This window comes from Channa argus, chromosome 14, assembly GCF_033026475.1.
Source record: "Channa argus isolate prfri chromosome 14, Channa argus male v1.0, whole genome shotgun sequence".
NCBI classification, from domain to species: domain Eukaryota; kingdom Metazoa; phylum Chordata; class Actinopteri; order Anabantiformes; family Channidae; genus Channa; species Channa argus.
The window spans coordinates 8,008,865-8,030,567 of NC_090210.1; the positions used below are offsets into that span (position 1 = coordinate 8,008,865).

Below are 21,703 nucleotides of genomic sequence, written 5' to 3' on the forward strand. Positions count from 1 at the left end.
AAAAAAAAAGCATTGAGAAAATTAAAGAGAATATGGTTTTTGACAGGAGAGGAATGTATGCTTTAATATGCAAAATGATATAAAACTTTTATTTATCTATTTTGGCTCTACGCACCTTCTTCTCTGGCATCCCGTACAAGGAAGCAATAAATTACCTAGCTGAAGCCAAATGTACAGAAGAGAAAATGAGGAGAAAACGCTGGAAATCTTGGGAGAGTGGAGGAACTTTGGTAACAAATCAAAGTTTCTACTTGAAGTATAGTTTGCTAAGGTCGACCAATCCATGCCAAGTGTATGTTTGACTTGGACGCCATTGGAGCTGAGAACAGGCTCTAACCGTTATGAATAAATATTAGGCGTTTCCCAAAGTCATGGGAGTGAAGAGAAGTGTGAAAGAACAGAGCGCCTATCTCTGAGTAGAACAAAATGTGACACTTGACTCTCTCCATTTAAACAAAATACAAATGCACCTATTAAAACATTAGTCATTGTCAAAACATTATTAAACAATATAAGCTTTTGATAAACAAAAAATGCCACTGTGTGATCCTTTAATAAGAGTTGAGTAGGGGGTCAATAACAAGGCATAGTAAAGAAGCGACAGGGGTTCTCGTGGAAATGAGCTGAAGACAAGTCTTAATGTTAAAGAGAACCAGACAGACAGAATCAATGCCGGACCTCTATGATTGACTCCAGTCAGTAAAAGGATTGGCAGTTTGTTTACTGTGCTTCCAAACAGGTAAGGCTTATTACGTGTTTTAATTCTAGATTAAAAGGTCAGCATGAGGTCACTGTCAAATGTGAGAGAAAACTCACAAGGTCCCTGACCAACAGCACCCACAACAACTAGAGGGCATTAAAATATTTTATGACACAAAAAATGCATTGCTAACAAAAATATTCAATTAACTAGGAAAAACACAATTGTTTAAGCTGCACATTTGACCAAATTAATTTTGATGCCAAATAATGATCTTCTAAGGTCATTTCAGAAAAAAAAATATTTCCACTTTAAGGAGACAAATATGAAATCTCCTCACATACTGTACATCATGCTGGACAAACTGCAATATGAATTTAAAATCATCATAAGATCATTTGTCAAGATAATTTCTCATTTTGTGATTGTATTATATTGTTAAATATTATGTGAAGGAAAAACTAGACTAGAGTTTGTATATTTCACACCCCCCTTGAGGAAACAGATCCAGAAAGATCTAAATTCACAAAAGTACAACAGGCAGTATGCATCAGCATGTCTGAAACTTAGCTTAATGCTTTTTAATTATGTATTTTCTGCTATTTAAGCTTACTAACAAATCCAAACACAGAAAAATGAAAAACATGTGGAGTGTATTACTTGCAGAACAACTGCAACAATTGTGGAAGACTATGTTCTCTCAATGTAAAGTTAATTATATATATAAAAGCTTAATAATAAAATTTTCCGACATCGAATTGTAACAGAGTGATGCTTTGTTCAAATAGTGAGAAATTAGTTGTAGTAGTTACACATTCTTGGACATTACACAGTTACCTTAGAACTTGAAGTGGTACGGCCACCCTGAAAAAAAAAAAAAGACAAGACATATATTAACAAAGGCCCTCACCTTGAGATGAATCTGGTCTAGGAGCAGCAGGGAGGGGTCGCTGGGACCTGGGTTGACTTGATGGGAGCACCATCTTGACGGGGCCCACATACTCAACGTAAGTCCCTGGGAAGTCGCCTCTTTGCTTGGTGCGCTCGTTGTACCCGAGGAGCCAGCCAAGGTGCTCAGGCTCCTCCACGCAACCCTCCTGATAACTCTCCATGGACAGCAGAGAGGCCTTGCTGACTGTCAGCAGATCTCCAGGCTGCAGATCCAAGTCCTCTTCCTGGTCCTTGGTAAATGCGTAGAGGGCACGGAACTGGAAACCTTCCGCCGCCATTTTGTTAGACAGCCAAGAATCAAAATGGCCACCAAACGCAGGATAAGATGTGCAGTCAGAGTGCCACTGCAACAACAGCGTTTGCTTTACTGAAATCCTCCACAGAAACCAAAATGGTTGTTGAGTCACTAAATTTTGGTGATAGTGTTAGTTCTGTAGCTTGTGGCGGGGGGGGGGGATCAGGGGTGGGGGTGGGGGGGTAAAGGGAAGGAGAGGGAGTCACCCGTAGCTTAGAAGCATTCTCTAAAGTTGATAAGATAGCGTTCTGCTGCTGTTTTGTCTGCAGCTACAGCAGTTTCAGACCTGACCAGTGTTGGTGGATCGGTACATTTTCCTCAGCTTGATTCCCCGGTTGAGCCAGATGATGGAGCACAGGGAGAGCGTAGGCAACATGCTCTTTCAAGCAGCAAAAACCTGCTGGCTGGGTGCTATTGGGGCAGCCGGGTAAAAGCCTTTGCCAGATGAGGGCCCTGTGTCGTTGGCTCTCGACGGTCAAAGTGGTCTGATTGGAGGGCGAGTGGCAGGGTGGAAAGGTCTTTAATCCTCTTCAGTTTTCTCAGGCTTCCACATGTTCTGGACAGAGATCATGACCATCCTTAAAAGCAAAATAAAGAAAAGAGAATCGATTTTAAATTAGTACAAAAACCTTACAATAACAAAAACTGAAACTCAGAAAAATTTATCTTAATCGTGATTAAAGCTCAACGTTATTCGATAAAAAGCCATACGTAAAGCAACCAGCATCGTATGTGAAACGAAGCTTAAAGCGGTGCATGAAAATGGCGAACTGCAGCAGCTTCATGCATTTGTGCAGTCTTCGGTTAGGACAGAGAGATCGGATGATGTTGCTGCGTCATAACCAACAGCAGACTGGGTCCCTGGACAGGAGCCTCCATTCCCTCCACTCTACACTCACACACTCACAGCCTTAACTGACACATCACAGTTTACACAGGAACAAGAAGTTTTACTGTGAAATAAACGTATACAATAAAATGTAAGCATAATAGAATCCAAACAAATCCATGCAAAATGGCGAAGAAAACGTTTTTGCAGAATGAGCATGCCAAGTAAATTAAGACCTGCACCACGACTTTATGGCAACCAGAATTTTCTGAAACATGCAGAAGTCCCTGTAACAGTTCCCTCTCCATAGGAGAGAGAAAAGGCAGCTCTGTGTTGCCTCTGAAATATTTTCAGCTTCAATTTGTCAAAATAGCTAAATCATACTTTAACAAGTCTAGTTCAGATGTGAATACTGCATGGACAGTCAAGGGAGCAACCAAAGACTGGCACAATATTATTAACACCACGTTAAAGAAAGTGTTTCCAGATCATGGAATCTATATTCATCAAATGGTCAATCTGTGGATACACAATGAATCTTCTGTGATAAAGATAATTGCAAGGCCTAATTAAATGTGTAGTTATTACCGTATAACAGCATAACAACAATTTCGAATAGCTGGATTTTATCAATTTTATCGGTTATAGTGATCAAAATTAATCAAATCTATCAAACATGCAATATATATTAAAAAATACTAAAAGTATGAATATAAACAGTAAAACTGTGAGTTCAGCACGGCAAAAAAATAAAAAAGCTGAAAACTTTACACTCAAAATGTCAAATGCACTGTAGATGAAGCTGGCAATGAGGAAAAGGGAAAGATCAGGGTTTTCAGATTACGGACGATATCTGGGGTTTTCGGACCAACCAAGGACAATCGTCCTGTTAACCTCTCTAGATGGGATGAAAGGATGTCACTGACAAGATGAAGCAGGTAGAGAGGGAGGGTGAAAGAGACAGCAAGGGGGATGGAAGTTCTGGTCTTGTAAACCAGGAGTCAGGAGCTATTCGTGGCAATTCCCCAAAACGTCTAAATCCAAATAACTATAGGCCTGGTTTGCAAGGCCTGATGTTGTGCAACCATTTTATAAACGCTTCTGAATGGACAATGTTTTGAGTGATGCATTGTATACGGTTGAATTAAATGAGGTGAAAAGCATAGAATACAAATCAAAACCTTTACATGTTTGAATCCGAAAGTACACGCTTTCGAACCTTAGTCTGGATTATCCTTTCTCCCCCCATGACATTCAGAAAGCAAACGCACAGTGACTGCAAACCTTCGTGGGCAAGAAAACCATCTTTAAAACGAAAAATAAACAATATATAGTTAAGAGTTAGCATGATAACAGGATGCAGCAGAGTGCAAGACTCACCCCACTTTTGGTTCAGAGAAAAGCCGGAGAGGCTCAGACAGACTCTCGGTCCAACATCCTTCGAGTTGAGAAGCAAGAGGTGCCAGGCTAGACACGTGGCACTGGCATACCCAACCACAGCCCGCAATCCTCACACCACCATACCCCCCCCCCCCCCCCCCCCCCCCGGCCGCCTCCAAACCCTAAATCCCCCTCCCTCCTCTCTCCACCTGCTTTTCACCCCCCCCAAACAGACACAGAGTCCTGCCCCGAAGTGACACCCCCCCATCCTCAGCCAGCGAAAAACTCCAGTCGTTTTTACAGTTGCCATGTTGTATTTGTTTATAGTCCAAGTAATGCTGTAAAAAAAAGACAAAGAGTCAAATACAAGCAAAGATGGAGTAGAAGAAAAAGCAGTGTACAGTGAGAGCACTCAATAAGTAATCCTTTTTGATCATTTAGTTCAAGAGCAGAAAAAGTCAGATGAGACGTGAAAAGAGTCGTCTCTGTTACACTCCTGGTCTGATAGTGTTGTAGTAGCTCACAGTTCAGGGCAGGAGCAGCAGCTGGTGAGCTCAGTGTCACTGGATCCATCCTTTTTTTACCGACTTTTTATTCAGTTAGAGCAGAAAGCAACAGAAAGCTGTCAAAAAAACCTAGAAAGATAAGAAACGGAGCAGTTTTCTATCAGCAGAGTCCAAACGGCTGAAAGAGACCACAGGAAAATAATTAATGAATAGGCAGCAAGTAACTCACTGTTGCTAGAGAGAGGGAAAGCTAATCCTGTGCTGTGATTGGCTGCTGCTCTGGCCATGTGCTCCCCAGTCAGCAGAGAAGCCGGGCAAATCAAGGAAATGTTCTAATATTAGAAAATGTATCTAGGCAGTGATCAAACATCTGAACCAAACAACTCCACCTTTTCCCACACACTTGACTTTTGTCATCAGTGCATCCCTGCAGATTGCTCATTGCCATTGATGAAATGATGATTTAAAACAAATGAAACTGCCACAGGATGATGGGGACAAACACAACAGGGAAAAAGTGAAGGCTGCATGTGATTGGAGAGAATTCCATGAGTCATCTTGAAGTTGTGCAATGACATGAAAGAAGATCATATATGTTAAAAAGATGACAAGTGTGGTGATTTTTCTTTGCACAAAAAACAAGAAGACATTCTGGTTTATATAAAACCGGAACATTATGACAAAATATACTCCAGTGCTAGTGCTAGTATATTGGTGGTAGTAGTACTATATTTGGTAAGTACATTCAATCTGTTCACTATAACAATTTAAAACATGCCACAATGTATTTTTTGGATATATCTTTTAACTGTAGGGAAAAGTGAGAGGTAAGAATGTCCGCTGTCCTCACTCCTCAATGTGTTTGATCAGACCTATCCATTACACACTAGTATGTATAACGTAAAATGGCAAATAAGCTACTAAGAAAATTACTAAGACAGTGGATTGTTACATGAACCACTGACGCTACTCAAATATTTCTATTGATTTTTTCATTTTATGTTAGTGTTTATGCACTTGCTGTATTTAAACAATTTGTGAACAAATTGTTTTTTACTGCAGGTGTTTAATTAGTGATTTGAAAATGAAGTAGTTTAACTTTCAGTATCTGTAAAGACGCATACTATTGTAGAGCTTAAACAATTAGTTTATCAACTGATCTGTTGTTTTGCAGAAATTAACGTGGAAACTTTTCTGTATTTTTTGACCAAAAAAAATAAAGTAACAGAAAATGTGAGGGCTTCAGCTACACAAATATGTTATTTTGCGTTTTTGTTTTAGCTGTTTCATACACATTTGCTTCCCCTCCCATTAAAAAGGCACATAGGGGGATGCAAACTTTAGCCTAAACTAAGATAAAAACACGCAGACAACTAGTAAAAATGTTGCACATGTTCTGAATGTGCCTTAAATATTATGTTGATGAAAAAAAATCATCAAATCATCAAAAGTTTTATTATTTTTGTCATTTCCAAATAACAAAACCCAATTGTATATATTGGACATACAAATCTCTGGGTTTATTCGATCAAACTAAACATCGGACCCTAACTCTGTCTGACAGACAGAGACCCTTGTTAATGGATAAAATAACCAGACTGATCCAGCTAATTAAACCTAATTACCTTTCAGCTCATATGCTTCATATTACATTCAAACAAAAAACATACACAAACAATACATAATAGGCTCATAAAGAAGACATTTCTGAGTTTAAAAACAAATAATTTCAGCCACTGATTTTTTTAACATTAAACACAACCAATATTGAAAACAATTTTCCCTTTTTTTTAATCACTGTGACATTGTACAATTTAAAAGAAAGCTACCAATGGAGATAAACAGGTTTTCCTGTAGCCCTGAGGGTGTGTCGAACTGTGAACACTTCTGAGTAAGTCAGCATAAAATCAGGTGAGCCCATAAGTTCTACCATATCTTTGAGATCTTGAAGGGAAACATGCCTGGCAAATCTACTGCAAACAGCAGCTGTATTTAAAGATGTGACAAACAGATTTGTTTTCTTCAGACATTGGTTGGAATTTTAGCGTCTACTCTCCCAATAATAAGCTTTTGTTACTTTTATTTTATGTTTAACACACATCTTTGTGTATAAATTGAGACATATTATATCACAAGTGATTTTCTTTTTATTATGCAACTGTTTAATTCTTTAACTAAAAAGAAAAGCTTCACTTCTCTGTTGAGTTTAAATTATTTTCAATGAGCAATGTAAAACATCCAAACATTTGCGTGAGCACACAGTTATTCCTTTACATATGTGTAAGTGTTGGCTTTTTATGGTTCTGCTTTCTGAGAGAATCTGAATTCAGAGCCACCACGCATGCAGCATGGCCTCGGGCCAGCTGTCCACATGGATCTGAAAAATCTACTGCGCCACAGGTAGTGAGGACAGGCCAACAACAGGAGCTTGTGCGGGCTTACGTTTCAGCCTAAAATTAGAACTTCTGTGTTTTATTATTTAGGTAATGCTCATGTTGTATTTACCCTTAATGAAGCTGAAAAATTTAATTCACTAAATAGAAGCATCTGCTGCGGAGAGCTCATAGCACTGAGATGACCCTGTTCTCAAAAGACAACTGAGCCAAAAGGGTCTACAATTCAAGAGAACTGACTGTATTTATTAGAAGGTGTAAGATACTGGCAGTTTAACACCTTATAGCTAGTTTTAATGCCACCTTAAATCCATGCAACCATGCAGACAAATTTCATAAATACAAAACACAAATCTATGTGTATCGGGTAAACCTTGTTTTGACCTCCCTCACAAATTAAATATATCTGCAATCTGCCCCCCATTCACTTTTCTTATTTGACTTGACACACACAGAGAGAGAGAGAGAGAGAGAGAGAGAGACAGAGAGAGAGAGAGAGAGAGAGAGAGAGAGAACATGCGTCATCCTCTATTATTACCAACAAAAAACTACTATATAAACATACAAATACTGTGAGATGGATATACTAATGATGAATCAGATATACTTTGCTTGTGACGAACAAGTTAATTTAACTTGTCCATAAATTATTGGGTTTGTTGGGCTGTAATCACCAGTGGTGGAAAATCACCAGTGGTGGAAAACTCAAATTTATAACATACATTACATACATTTTGTTTCCCTTGTCTAGATACTTTTTACTTTAACAATCCACAAAATTTCAGAGGAAAATATTGTACTTTTTGTGTCTCTCTGACAATTGTGGATATTGGTTACTTTATACAGTAGGGAAAATATTGAAAACATATCCTAAACAAATAAACTGACATATTATTATAGGTTTACATGAGACAAAATGCTCAGCAGTATACAAAGTAAGTAAAATTAGCCTTATATTCATCCGCTGTAATACTAGAGCAATGTAAACATTAATACCTTAATAATTATAATCAAATAATTTAATATATTAATTAAGAAAATTAATAACTCTGCTTAACTACTTTTACTTTGGGTACCCTATATTTCCTATGATACAGAACTTTTCTCAACTAACATTCTGAATGCAAGATTATAATGCAGTACTGCTACTTAAGAAAAATATCTTAGTACTTCTATCATTGCCTGTCACTTTGTACTCTAATATAATATTCTTTATGACCTGATCTGAATACTTGACATTTCAGTGACATGCAGTGGCGGATGAAGTGGCATAAGTAAAAGTACAAATAAACAAACAATATGGATGGGAATGGGCAGTTGAGACACTGAACCCCCAACAGCCCATCCCCAGCTGTGCAGTGCCGGTCCAAGCATGGCAGAAATTGGGGAGGGTTACGTCAGGAAGGGCATCTGGCGTAAAAACTATGCCGAATCAACATGCAGACAATGATCCGCTGTGCGACCCTGAACTCACAGGATAAGCCGAAAGAACAAAAAAATAAATAAAAATGTACCCTAGTAAAAGTATAAGTACCTGCTGAAATTTCTACTTAAGTAAAAATAAGTAAATACATGCTTTTTTTATTTAACTTAAAGTATTGAAAGTAAAAGTACTTGACAATTATTTTCTCTGTCCTTTTCTGTGGACCAGTACGGCTTTATTGACATTACGTAATTAATGGTATTAGATATAAATGATGTTTTGAAGCTGACTAACTATATGATCTGATGTTTTTTTTTCAGTTTTATTTCTAAACTACTCACGTTGAGTGAGAAAAAGAGGTAGACAATGTCAAGTTCAGGTTCAGGAAGCCAAAGAGTAAAATTACTGCACACCAGCTCACTTTGAGTACTGCTAATATGTAAAGTTTTTTGAATATGGACCATCGAAGGAGAAACTGACATAATGACTGTCTCTGTAGTGTTTCTTTTTCATAAAGAAATTGAAAAAAAGTTGTTGTTTTTTTTAATGAAATGTATAAAGTGACGTGATTGTAACGCAACTTTGATTAGAAATGTAGTAAAGTAAAAAATATAGATAATTGCTCTTGGATGTAGTGGATTAAAACTCAAAGTAGCCATAATTAAATCTACTTAAGTACAGATTTATGAAAATGTACTTAAGTGCAGCAACATAGTACTTGTGTACTTCTTTCCCAACTCCAGCACTTGGTAGCAATTAGTCACATCCAGAATGGAGCTTTTCAAAAACTGTATCACAAGTGACCAACTGGATTTGTACCCAGACAGTTTATTTACTTCATTTATCACACTGGGGAGTTAAAAACTTTTTTCTTTTGTAAACCATCAGATGTTTAGTTATTCCTGTGTACAAATCCCAGCTCATAGTCTGCAGCATTTCCTGTGGAACCCTGCCCAAACTGGCCTTAAAGATTTATTCGGCTGCTGTTGTGATCAAATAAATGAATTGGACTGGATCTTCCAGCTCAAGGACATATAAAGAAAATAACCACAGCTGTATTACGTCTGTTGGAACTTGGGAGTTTAAAAAAAGCTCTGCTTCTTTAGGAAGTTTCAATGCCCTGAGAGTCATTCAGGGCATTTCAAGACATTTTGAAGAAGAATGAAAGCTTTTATACAAGTCATGCTACACACTGATAAAAGGTATATCATGATGGATTGACACTTGGTTGCATAGTGCTGATTCAATAATTGCAGGAGGGGGTCTCCACACAGTTGAGTGGCTTGACATATTAAACAATTTTTATTAACTCCTAGAGGCCAAATCCTCAAACTAGGGATGTAACTCACAAATGTCAGGCCTTCAGTTATGTTGGGCCTTCACCATTCTCCAGTAAACGGCATGCACCCATATTGCCCTTTTCTATCTTCTCTGGACCCAAAGGGCCTTACACTGCTTCTCATTCACCGAATCACACACTTCATAAACTTATGGGGTCACGGACTTGGGCTCAGAGTCTTCCTCAAAGACACGTTGACATGTGACAGGAGGAATCGAACCACCAACCTTGTTGAATTGATGGTTGACCATTCTTCCCCCACCGCACCACTAACCAGTGTCACAGCCTACACATGGACAAATCTACAAATCTAAACAAAAATCCTTCAGATGGAATTTTAGGTTAAAATTCTGCACAAATTGACAAGTTTCAGAGCAGCTACTATATTCAAAACTCCTCTTTATCATATTTTCAGACCATAAAAAGAAAAAAAAGTCAAACTAGACAAATAAAAACACAATTAACTTCAAAAACTCTAACAGCTCCTTTACAGTGTGAGTGTTTCATAACACGTCAACTGTGGACAAGCCCGAGCACCGAGCCTGATGCTGCAACAATAAACACTAAATTACATTTCAGCACAAGGACCGAAACAACTGCGACAGAAAGTCCAGTGTGTGAACTTTAAAAGTAAGGCGCACATCAGCAGCGTGGAGCTGCCAGCGCTTCCACCATTTTCCAGTACAGCGGCTGCTGCCTTGCTGTACTGGAAATATGCAATAAGTTGGAAAAACTCACCCGCGGATATTTCTTGACTCCTCTCACTTTGGACTGCGTCGCTTTAACGCTTCCAAGTAGCACAGTGAGTCCGTAAGGTGCCTTATCTGCGGACAATAACTTCGCGCTGTGCATGAAACTTGTAAGAGAAGCCTCAGTACACGTCTCACTTCGTTGTCTTGCTGTGGCTCTTTCTTTCTTTTCACCGTTCATAACTCCCTGCTCCCACTACACAGCCATTTTCCAGCTCAGCACGGCGCAGGGAAGGAGAGTGCGTGGGAACTAATATGAGGAGCGCGGAAAATCACGAAGCCGAACGGAAAAGTCCGAACGATTTGTGAGGGGGTCACGAACTGGTCTTTGCCCGTAATGAAAATTTGAACCTGACAGTCTGCATTTTACTTTTTAAAGTTTTGCAAAGCGTCCTGTTGTTAAAAGGTATAAGTCCTTAACCACGTTATTTCAGTGTCCTGTAATTACATAAATTCAATATGAGAAGATGCCTCTAACTTATAATCTACCCATCCACAGTTTGTTACCGGTTTTCTTTTAATAATGAGAACAGTAAAAACTAAATGTTACGCTTGTCCGGTGTCTTACTACTACAGTAACTAAACAAGTCTGTAGTTGTACTTGACCACCACAAGTAAACTGATGACTGGTAAATTTGCAAATCAATTTGGAAATTCTTGTATGAGGGACTGATGACAAAAACACTTCTTTTGCAGGACTTTCTAGTCCTCTCCATCTCATTTATTTCAAGCACTGTATAGACAATAGAAAAACATACAATGTCACAACAGTCTGCACCAGATAGCCACACAGTAGGAATTTTCACAAAAGCCAGTTTGTCGTTTAGGATTAAGGGGTGTCGAGTAGGGAGCAACAACAACACAAACACACTGAAACAAGTGTGGGAAAATATGGAAAATGACAGTTGAGTGCACCAAGTGATGACATGAAGTTTATTACAAACTGGCAAAAGTAGAGACGAGGAGTTTCGTGTGATGCTTCATTTTGACTTGTTAAACCAATGTCATGGACCACGGCTGACATCTTGACAAAATTAAATCTTAATGTTTAAAAAATGTCTAACATAAAGTCAAAAGACAATATGACAGTTTAATGGAGATACAAATTAAAAAGATCAAATTCTAAGAACATACCAAGATGTATATTGCTCGAAAATGTGGTCATAAATCCCTCACAGACATGTTTCCCCCCAAGTATAGTGAACAAATACCTAACTTTTAATTTAAACTGCCACAATATAGAACCACCATTCAAAGCTTAGTATGTGCTAAACCTCCATTAAAAGTTCCCACATTAAAATTTTCCACTATTCTGCAAAACAAGTTTTGTGCCTTCATAAAACTCAGAACACACTTTTCCATTGTGTGAAAGGAATCTTAAATAAGACTGGATCAGTCACCAAAAAAGATTTTAAAAATGTTTGTAAAATTAAGGCATACATAGCTGAAAACTAAACCTCACAAGTTCTCCTCTCTAATTTAAAGTTCAACTGAGCGACTCAAACGTAAGATTTCAAGGTCTATCTATCTAATGGGATTAGTAACTTTAATACTAAAGAAAAATCCTCGAGTGTGTCATAAAATGGTGAGAAAATTATGCTGGGACATGAAGCATGCACGCATTGATACCGATCATACATAAGATTAAGAGCATGCCACTTATGTGACATTAAACATTATTTCTGAGTCGCTCTATCCTCACAAGGTCACTTTCTGAAAACACCACCAACAACTGTTATAAGGTCCACCATTGTTTATACAATATACAGTACATCAACGGCCTAGGGTATTAGTACTGCAACAAGACAGTTTCCATATCTAAGTATACAAAAGGAGATCACCTTATTCCTTCATCCACCCAGGGCTTCTGGTTAATCTCTGCCACTCCATGACGTTCTTTTTTTGTCCATAATAATTTAACAAAAAACATGTTAAGTCCACACACACACACTTGCACTAAATGTAAACATTCATTCATAACACAAACACACACACACAGTGAAAAGGGAGGCAGCTTTGTTTGTTGCATCCACTATGAGTTTTGAATTCCACGGAGAACAAGCAGCCTGAAATCTAAATGTGCTCCGACTGCTACACAGCTTCAAAAATTTGTGCAAACCCTTCCCAAAGCCAGGCTTGTAAGAAGCTAGAGGACAGAGGAGAAAGCTTAGTTTCCAAAGCTTTAGGGGTTTTTTTTTGTTTTGTTTTTACAAGAGACAGTAAGTGGTGGTACAGCCAAAGCATGCATGAAGCTTCTTATGTATAACTACAGTACCTCTTTTTAAGGGGTTCTAGGGCTAAACCATGCTTTGGCACCAGTGCTGGGCTTCCAAGCATGATGTTGATATTAATACAATGGCCTGTGTTAAGAATCAATTACGCAAACAATTTACCACTACAATCTGTATGTTAGATAACTTGTGAGAAGTGTTATATTTTCTAAAATTATTTGTAGTACGCTGTAGGACAAATATAGTAAGTTTATTTCGAAGGCTCACTCTTAACACAGAACAACACCTTGTTTTAGACAGGCATTGCAGCCCCCAAAATGAAATTTGTTCTGATATTCACTGACGTTGCCTCCCTTTTCCCTTGAAATTCATAAAATAAAAATAACTGAAGCATCCAACGCATTTTCAACAACCAAAAAAAATTTGACCATAAAAAGTCATAAATAAGTTTCTTCATTTAAATCAAAAACATATTTACAAAATACATCAGATATAGTTGCCACAGTGATTTGAGAACCAAGAGAAAACAAGCAACTAGGAAGTAAACATAGTTTGGCAGTCAATCTGTTAACAGTGTTGCAGATATATGCATATATATTATTGAGAAACAATGCTTTACATTTGTTCTTCTCACTTCAGGCAGTTGCTTGTGATGATTTTGGACTTAGTCACAGTTAGTCACAGAGGACACACGTCCTCCAAAGTACAGTAAGAGGTCAAAGACTTCTCTTCATGTTGCTTAGCCGTTATTTCTGGCAAAGTAAAATTAAAACCCTTCTTTGTCTTTGGACTTGGCTTTCTGCTGTGTTGTTATACCCTGTGATCCCCTTCCTTCCACCATCATACTGGATTCTGACTCAGCCGAGTTGATCCAGGATGCTTTGAATGCCTTTGGCTGTGTGATGGGAAGCTGAGGACTCTGTGTTGCCTCTCTCTCCTCCAAGTCATCAAAACTTACTTCCTGCACGGCCTCCTGTTTCTTGAATGAGTCCCTTCGCTCTGACAGAGCCAACTTCCTCATCACCACTACCTCTTTGGAGTGATGGTTGCTGCCACGGTGCTGTGGGGAGGAGGTGCTTCGATGGTAGTCGCTGCCGCCACTAGCTGTGAGCTCCTGATGGCCTCTCTGCCCTCCAATGTACAGCCCCTGACGGCCATGCTCCCCAACACAGACAAACCCAGCAGCGGTGTCCCTATCCATGTCCTCCAACCCCTCTCTTTCAGACAGAGGCACCTCCATGGTGTGGCGGCGGGTGCTGTATGCCTTCCTATCTCCATGGTACCCTCCAGTCGTCTTGTCTCCTGTCAGTTTCTCTGCTGACTGAACTCTTTTGAGAAGGGGTGAGCGTGGTGGTTCTGCACTGCGGGGACGAACAGAATGGCGAGCAATAGTGGGAGGAGATAATGTCTTCCCATGAAAACCCTGCAGAGACTTGGGGTGGCTGGGGAGGCAGGAAGGAGAGCACTGTGGAGAGACAGGCTGTGGTGGTGGGATGCAGGCCAGTGGTGAAGGGGGGATACTGCTTGTGGATTTGCAGCGTCCAGCTTTGGTGTAGCGACCCAAGACGTGAAGGGAACTGGGACGCGTCTGTGGTACAGGGGAGTTGGGGGAACTGGAGCAAGGAGAAGAACTTGAATCTGATCGAAAAGAAGTATATAAAAAAGAGTTTGGTTTAAGGCCATATTCTTCCTTTAGAAACGCCAGGAAAACAACAATACACACAATCTCATCAGCTGCAGCCTACAAGTGATACAAGGTTTCCACACTCACCACCAGAGTGGTCAGGAGCAGGGGAGCGGCAGGGTGTAGAAGGTCCAGGAGAGAGACTTTGTGTTGGGGAACCAGAGAGGCTGTCGCTAGAAGACTGGTGGAACCCTGAAGAGAAGCTACGGCTGCTCTGCATGGGTGGGGGGGGTGTATGCTTAGATAGCTTCTTTAAGATGCTACGTCGTTTGCTGCAAAGAAAAAAACTGGGTTTAACTGCCCATCTTAACCAAAACTAAAATCACCACAAGTTAAGTGCTAGTCAGAAGGTAACAACCAAATTAATAAAATGAATAAATAAAAATTAACCTGCAGAAGCTATAATTAATTATTATTCAATCTATGTCATTTGGATTTTGAATAAAGTTTCTTATTAGTATGCATCACTCTACAGTCATCTATGTCAAATAATCTATTTGAAATCTGACAATTTGTTTTGCAATTTTAGCCGTAAGGCAGTGGTTAGACAAGGAGAATAAAATGTTTTTGAAGTTACTTGTATAGGTGATGGAAGATCTGAACTCTAATACTAAGATTGTGTATACTATACTACACAAAAATTTCAAGTATTCAAGAGTAGCAGTGCTAGAAGTTATTCTGGCCAGATGTACCTGTCCTGTCCATCCTTCCTCTTGCTCTTTTTGCTGCGTCGGGCCATCTTGGCTCTGTAGCTTGCTTTTCTGGCAGGGCCCACCTTAATAGAAGTGTTCTCCAGTGCAGTTGTCTGCAGAGTCACTCTGTTGCCACTCTGTTCAAAACATTCATTAACATAAACACCTCTCTATATAATGACATGTTACCAATAATAGAATATAAATTATGTTTGGTCAGCAGTACATTTAGATTTTTCATTAAAAAAGGAAAGGGGTATTATCAGAAACAAAAACAAAACAGTAAAAAATAATAATAAACTTAAGTCATTATTAACAGTTTCCATACTTTGAGCAGCAGCTCCACCACCTCAGTGTGGACAAGTCCTTGGACAGATTCTCCGTTGACGTGAGTGATGAGGTCACCAGCCTTCAATCCTGCTTCGTGTGCTGGACTGCCCTCCTCGACACACTGTGTAGACACAAACACATGCAACCTCAAATTTACTGGTCAAGCAACCATTTGATCAGCTGACACTGACTTTTTTACCTATGTAATTATTAGAACGACTGTTTGTGGTTGAGTTTTTCAGTGTATAATCACAGGATAACACAATATTTATTATTTATCAACATAAAATAAATCAAAATGCACCTATGAACAAGTCTACTTTTTGTTAAATTTTGTTAAATCGAAGATACACACCCAGACCATATGATGGACAGTGTAGACATCACTGTCTCCCATGTAGACCCTGATAGCTCGCAGGGCGAAGCCAAACCTCTTTCCAGAGCTGTGGATGACAACAGGGGGCCTGAGGCAGCTGATACTGACAGACAGATCCCTGCTGGGAGAGGAGTCTCTGGACGAGGGGTTGGATGACAGGGACAGGGACGATTTAGGGCTTGTAGGTGGGCAGGCTGAGTCATCTGAATCAGAGGAAAATGATCAGAAAGTCATCAGTTGAGTTTTTATTGAAAGTGTAAATGACGTGGCTTTTAAATGCTACTACAGCGAGTATCTTGTAAAATGCTTACAAAAACGTATGTTATTCTACTTTATACAATTCAATCATATTATATATTATACAAAGTCCAAATGATTCAATTTAAAATATTATGTCTGGAGTAAACTGACCAATCAAATCAATGCCAGCTTTATTGATAACCAGTTAAATATTTATTTGCTTTACATTTTTAATTATTATTTTATTTTAGAGTAACTTCAAAATTGTGCAAAACCTGCCTGCTTTAAGTAAATTTAATAAACCCCCATCTACCTGGAGTGATGATAAGGGACAGGCCAGAGACAGAGGCAGACTTGGGGACTTTGGCAGATGGGGATTTGGGTTTCTCTGGTGTCTCTAGTTGATGGGTGATGCGTCGAGATGCCCCTCTTCGGAATGAGGGCCTGGTGCCCGTACTGTTACTCCGGAGACGGATGCGTCGCAAGTTGGAAACCACCCCATCTACTATTATGACGCAAAGCTTGTGAGCAATGGTGTTGCACTTCAAACAAAACAACAACAACAACAACAAAAGAAAGAGGAGGTTTGTAACTTTTACCCTCTTCTTCTGCAGAGATGGCAAAGCGAGGCATGATATCAAGGCTCTGGGTGCTGTTCATCACCAGCGGGCTGGCACTACGCTCTGACTGGGAAGAACTGGATGAGGCACGAGGACGCAGACTGCAAAGGGTACACAAAAAACATAATTTCACTAAATCCTGGGATGACTGTCTTTTTAAATTTGGTAGGCATATTTGTTTAAATTTTTATTTTCATACATTGCAGCTGCATACAAACAAATATATCAGCTTTGTTATGATGCTTCTCATCTAGTTAGATTCATCCATCTTTGGGAAGAACTTGACTTTGTAATCACTGATCATTAATCTAAAAATAATCTGCAACCCTACAATTTGGTCAGTAGAGGTCATGTGTTAATGCTTTTTTTTTATTCAATAAAAATAACAAAACACTCAAACCTGGTTAAACTGACACTATAAAACAATAAAATTCAATTTCTAACCCACATTTTTCATAAAATCAAAAAAGGAGAACTGAATTAGTTTCCTCTCATAAGAAAGATATCACTCTTTTTCACCTCCCCCTGTGTCCATCTGCCCTCCTATCTCCACCATCAAAATGCTTGTGTCCATCACCAGGAGAAAGGACTCCCGTACTATCCCATCGCTCCTCCTTCTCCTCACTATGGCTTCGCTCTGACGATGACAAACTCTGATTGGACGGAGTGGATGTTGACAGGTGTTCTGTGCTGCTGTACACCTAGAGTTTAAGAAAAATGTAGAAAGGTGAATGTGTGTTATTTTATGTCACATAATGTTGAGTTAAAACATCTGAAGGATTGTGTTTTTCAAATATGAAACATTAGATGGGAGTGAACATTTTTGTAATCGGTCTTAAAGTGTCCACAATCCCTCTCACCTTCATAGAGATTGTGTTATTTTATGCTACCTTACTATTGTCTGCAAATCAATTTAAAGATAACCAATACATCAAGAAATAATATTATAATTATTCTCAGCCTTTGTCCTGACACTCAAAATTGAGCTCTGGTGCACTCAATTTCCACTTATCATCCTTAAGATATTTCTACAACTTGATTGGCCTACACCTGTGGGAAATGATTTGGAAAAGCATACACCTGTTGATATAAGGTCCCATAGTTAACAGTGCATGTCAGAGCAATAACCAAACCATGAAGTCCAAGAAATTGTCTGTAGACCTCAGAGAGAGGATTGTATCAAGGCACAGATCTGGGGAAGGGTACAGATAGGTTTCTGCAGCTTTGAAGGTCCCAATGAGCACAGTGACCTCCCTCATCTGTAAATGGAAGAAGTTTGGGGTCACCAGGACTCTTCCTAGAGCGGGTTGGCTTACCAAACTGAGTGATCGAGAGAGAAGGGCCTTAGTCAGGGAGGTGACAAAGAACCTGATGGTCACTCTAAAAGAGCTCAAGCATTTCTCTGTGGAGAGAGGAGAACCTTCCAGAAGAACAACAATCTCTGCAGCATTCAACCAATCAGGCCTTTATGGTAGAGTGGCCAGATGGAAACCACTCCTCAGTAAAATGCCACCTGAAGGACTCTCAGAAAATGAGATCTGGTCTGATGAAACAAAGATCAAACTTTTTGGCCTGAATTCCATGTGTCATGTATGGAGGAAACCAGGCTCACCACCTGGCCAATCCCATCCCTACAGTAAAGCATGGTGGTGGCAGCATCATGCTGTGGGGATGTTTTTCAGCGGCAGGAACTGGGAGACTAGTGAGGATCAAGGGAAAGATGAATGCAGCAATGTACAGAGACATTCTTTGATGAAAACCTGTTCTAAATTGCTTTGGACCTCAGTCTGGGGCTATGGTTAATCTTTTAATAGGACGACACTAAGCACACAGCTAAGATAACAAAGGAGTGGCTATGGGACAACTCTGTGAATGTGCTTGAGTGGCTTAGCCACAGCCCAGACTTGAACCCATTTAAACATCTCTAAAGAGATCTGAAAATGGCTGTGCACGGACACTCCCCATCCAACCTTATGGAGCTTAAGAGGTACTGCAAAGGAGAATAGGAAAAACTGCCAAAACTAGGTGTGCTAAGCTTGTAGCATCATACTCAAAAAGACTTGAGGCTGTAATTGGTGCTTCAACAAGTATTAAGCAAAGGCAGTTAATACTTATTTGCATGTGACATTTTTTGTCTCTTATTTTAAAGACATTTGCAAAGATTTCAAACAAACTTATTTCATGTCGTCCTTATAAGGTATTTTTGTAGATTTCTGGGAAAATAATGAATTTAATGTGGAAAAAGTTGTGAATAGTTTCCGGATGCACTTTGCATATTTGTCACCTACTAAAAAAAATTGCCCTAGGAGTGGGGGTCTACTACCCATCGAAATTATACACATGTTCATTGGAAATATTTATCCCGTGTTAATAGTCATATTAATTAAACATTACATCATCTTTCTGTAGACTCCTGTCCCTTAATATCCTTTTCGCCCTCAAGCCTGAGAGTTACAATTTGTAGTGTGTAAAATAGAGAAATGATTGTGGTGCATTAGAGCGAGTGATACTAAAGGTTTAACAGTGTTATTAGTGTACTTCAGAGTATACATGCGTAGAGCTTACTGCTTTTATTTGGTATTGATCTTTGTTTTTGCTAGTTCACAAATATAAAATATAAAAATTTACATTAAAATATTATAATATGATCTTTTAGCCAAATCACCCATCAAATCATAACATTAGATAATTATTTGAATAGCAGAGCACTAACAAGTACCTTGCTGAAGCGGTGTGCAACAGAGGAGAACTGTCGGAGCTCCAAGGATGATTCATCATCATTGGTCTCATCATCTTCATCTGAACCCAGGTGACAGTACCGCTCTGACCGGGCTGCAGATCAGATCGAACACAATTACAATAAAAAGCTGGTTACATACTGTTTCTATCCTAATCGCCACACAGATTAGAGTGAAGTTAGGTCTTTGCCCCTGAAAATCAGCAAAATGCTTGGAACCTATTCTCTTTGTACAGTGGCCTTTTGTTATTTCTACACGATATTAGAAATAAATTACATTGTAATATTTTTTCTTCCTGCAACACATCACATACAGGAGGTTTCACTAGATGACTTAAATAGTTAAATTTGGAAAGAACTGATTATTCTAGAGTAGCTGAGGTGATGCTTATAGTCTGAACACAACTGAACTATGCTTACTAAGGAAGTAGGATGAATGAGAGCTAGTGGCTGACCGGAGATTCCTGTTGTTTCTGAGTGATTATTATAAGTCATTTTTTTGACTAACTTGATATTGCACATCCTGTGATATGAATATTGCGCATTCGCAATGCTTAAACGTTATATTGTGTAGTCCTAGCTTTCTGTGTTCCTAGCAAATGTGTGTCTAGGTTTGTATGTGCATCAGTGAATAAATCAACGCACTGTCAAAGTAACTTGTGTCATCTTCAGTCTCTAGTTGTGGTATGAATTCAGCTTTCTGCCTTAGTAGTCCATTCCAGTCCAGCCCCAGGAAGAACATATGCATCTTCACCTCAGTGGTTCCACCTAGAGAAGAAAACAGATGGTATTAGTTTACATTTCTCTTCAGGCAATTCCTTAAATTGATACCATAATATATGCTCTGTAAGACATACTCTGTATATTTATGACAATAGTATCTGAAAATGTTTTACCTTAAGTGATTGAAGTCAGCTTTAAGGTCAACATCAAATCATTTTAAATAGAGGCACAAAATTCTCAAAATGGTAACTATTGCCCTCTACTGACAAAACTTATGTGATGGTCTGCAGTTGGTCTGCACTTATATAGCGCTTTTCTACCTATTGGCACTCAAAGCACTTTACACTGCTTCTTATTCACTCATTCGCATTCACAATCACACACACACACTCATACACCGATGGGGGAGCTGCTATGCAGTTGGCCAACACTCACCGGGAGCAGCTAAATTGGGGTTCAGTGTCTTGCTCAAGGACACTTCGACATGTGACCAGAGGAGCCGGGGATTGAACCAACAACTGTGAGATTGGTGGACAACCGCTCTACCTTCCTGCGCCACAGTCGCCCCAAACTAGGTCCCCCAAATGCCAGGTCCCCCAAATCTGAACAGGCAACAGTGACAAGAAAACTGTGCTCTCTCCTGACCAGCATAAAGTCATGTTGTGTGACCTTGTGGGACCCAGCAGTTTATAATCCAGATAGCCATGTCAACCCATCCATCAGTCACACTGCCACCAACCTGTTCCCAGGCGCTCCAGAGGGCTCTGCCTCAAAAGTCTGGTGATAAGGTCCTGGGCATCAGTTGGCAGAGCGTCCTCCCCATCGGGCCAAATAATCTCATCTGGAAAAAGAAGCACATACCAGTGATTTATTAAAAGGAAAATTATTTTTTTTTGGTCCTTTCGGCTTATCCCGTACGTTTAGGGTCGCTACAGTGGATCAGTAGTCCGCAGGTTGACTTGGCAAAGTTTGGCCGGATGCCCTCCCTGACGCAACCCTCTCTAATTTCTGCCGAGCTTGGAATCAGCACTGCGCGGCTAGGGGTGGGCTACTGGGGGTTCAGTGTCTTGCCCAAGCACACTTCGGCATGTGGTTGGGAGGTTGCGGGGTGCAAACCTCTGACCCTGTGGTCAGTAGGCGCGCCTTTATTTATTGAAGGAATTTAAATATACTAAAACCTCTAACGGGGGCTCACATGCAAAACCACACAGATATAAATTAAAATACATTTTTAATTATTCAAAAGCAAGGGTCTCTTACCATTAACCACCTGACCAAAAAGCTTTTCTGGTGTGTCTCCAAAGAAAGGCACACACCCAACCAAGAACTCATAAAGAATGATGCCCATGGCCCACCAGTCCACAGGTTTCCCATAGCCCTGCCTCAGGATTACCTCTGGAGCAATGTACTCTGGAGTACCACACACCTTTGCGGGAGGAAAATCAGGAAAAGAGAGAAACTGATTTTATTTAAGGTGACAAACACAACAGCAGCTATGAAGAAAA

The 21,703-nt window shown here is 39.6% G+C and overlaps 2 protein-coding genes across 8 annotated transcripts in view; both read right to left on the bottom strand.

Annotated features, from left to right (window-relative positions):
* pik3r2 (phosphoinositide-3-kinase, regulatory subunit 2 (beta)) overlaps positions 1-10,806 on the bottom strand; it is a 33,800-nt gene extending 22,994 nt beyond the window's left edge. For 2 of the 4 annotated variants that reach the window (XR_010910561.1, XM_067473937.1), the window contains exons 1-2: positions 10,555-10,806; positions 1,611-2,524 (exon numbers count right to left, since the gene is read on the bottom strand). Coding sequence is in view for 3 of the 4 variants with exons in the window: in XM_067473937.1 (XP_067330038.1) it covers positions 1,611-1,929 (319 nt within the window). In the remaining variant the exon portion in view is untranslated. Of the gene's footprint in view, positions 1-1,610; positions 2,525-2,657; positions 2,943-4,155; positions 4,301-10,554 lie in introns of those variants that run through there. The other 2 variants (XM_067473938.1, XM_067473939.1) reach the window with 2 other exon arrangements.
* Positions 10,807-11,243: 437 nt separating this feature from the next.
* mast3a (microtubule associated serine/threonine kinase 3a) overlaps positions 11,244-21,703 on the bottom strand; it is a 30,380-nt gene continuing 19,920 nt past the window's right edge. For 3 of the 4 annotated variants that reach the window (XM_067473932.1, XM_067473931.1, XM_067473928.1), the window contains 12 exons: positions 21,459-21,624; positions 20,938-21,039; positions 20,121-20,243; positions 19,458-19,570; positions 17,258-17,439; positions 16,718-16,839; positions 16,432-16,623; positions 15,858-16,081; positions 15,501-15,623; positions 15,173-15,309; positions 14,568-14,752; positions 11,244-14,434 (listed from right to left, as the gene is read on the bottom strand). In XM_067473932.1, coding sequence (XP_067330033.1) covers positions 13,563-14,434; positions 14,568-14,752; positions 15,173-15,309; positions 15,501-15,623; positions 15,858-16,081; positions 16,432-16,623; positions 16,718-16,839; positions 17,258-17,439; positions 19,458-19,570; positions 20,121-20,243; positions 20,938-21,039; positions 21,459-21,624 — 2,541 coding nt within the window. In that variant the 3' untranslated portion in view covers positions 11,244-13,562. The remainder of the gene's footprint in view (positions 14,435-14,567; positions 14,753-15,172; positions 15,310-15,500; positions 15,624-15,857; positions 16,082-16,431; positions 16,624-16,717; positions 16,840-17,257; positions 17,440-19,457; positions 19,571-20,120; positions 20,244-20,937; positions 21,040-21,458; positions 21,625-21,703) is intronic. The other variant, XM_067473930.1, reaches the window with a different exon arrangement.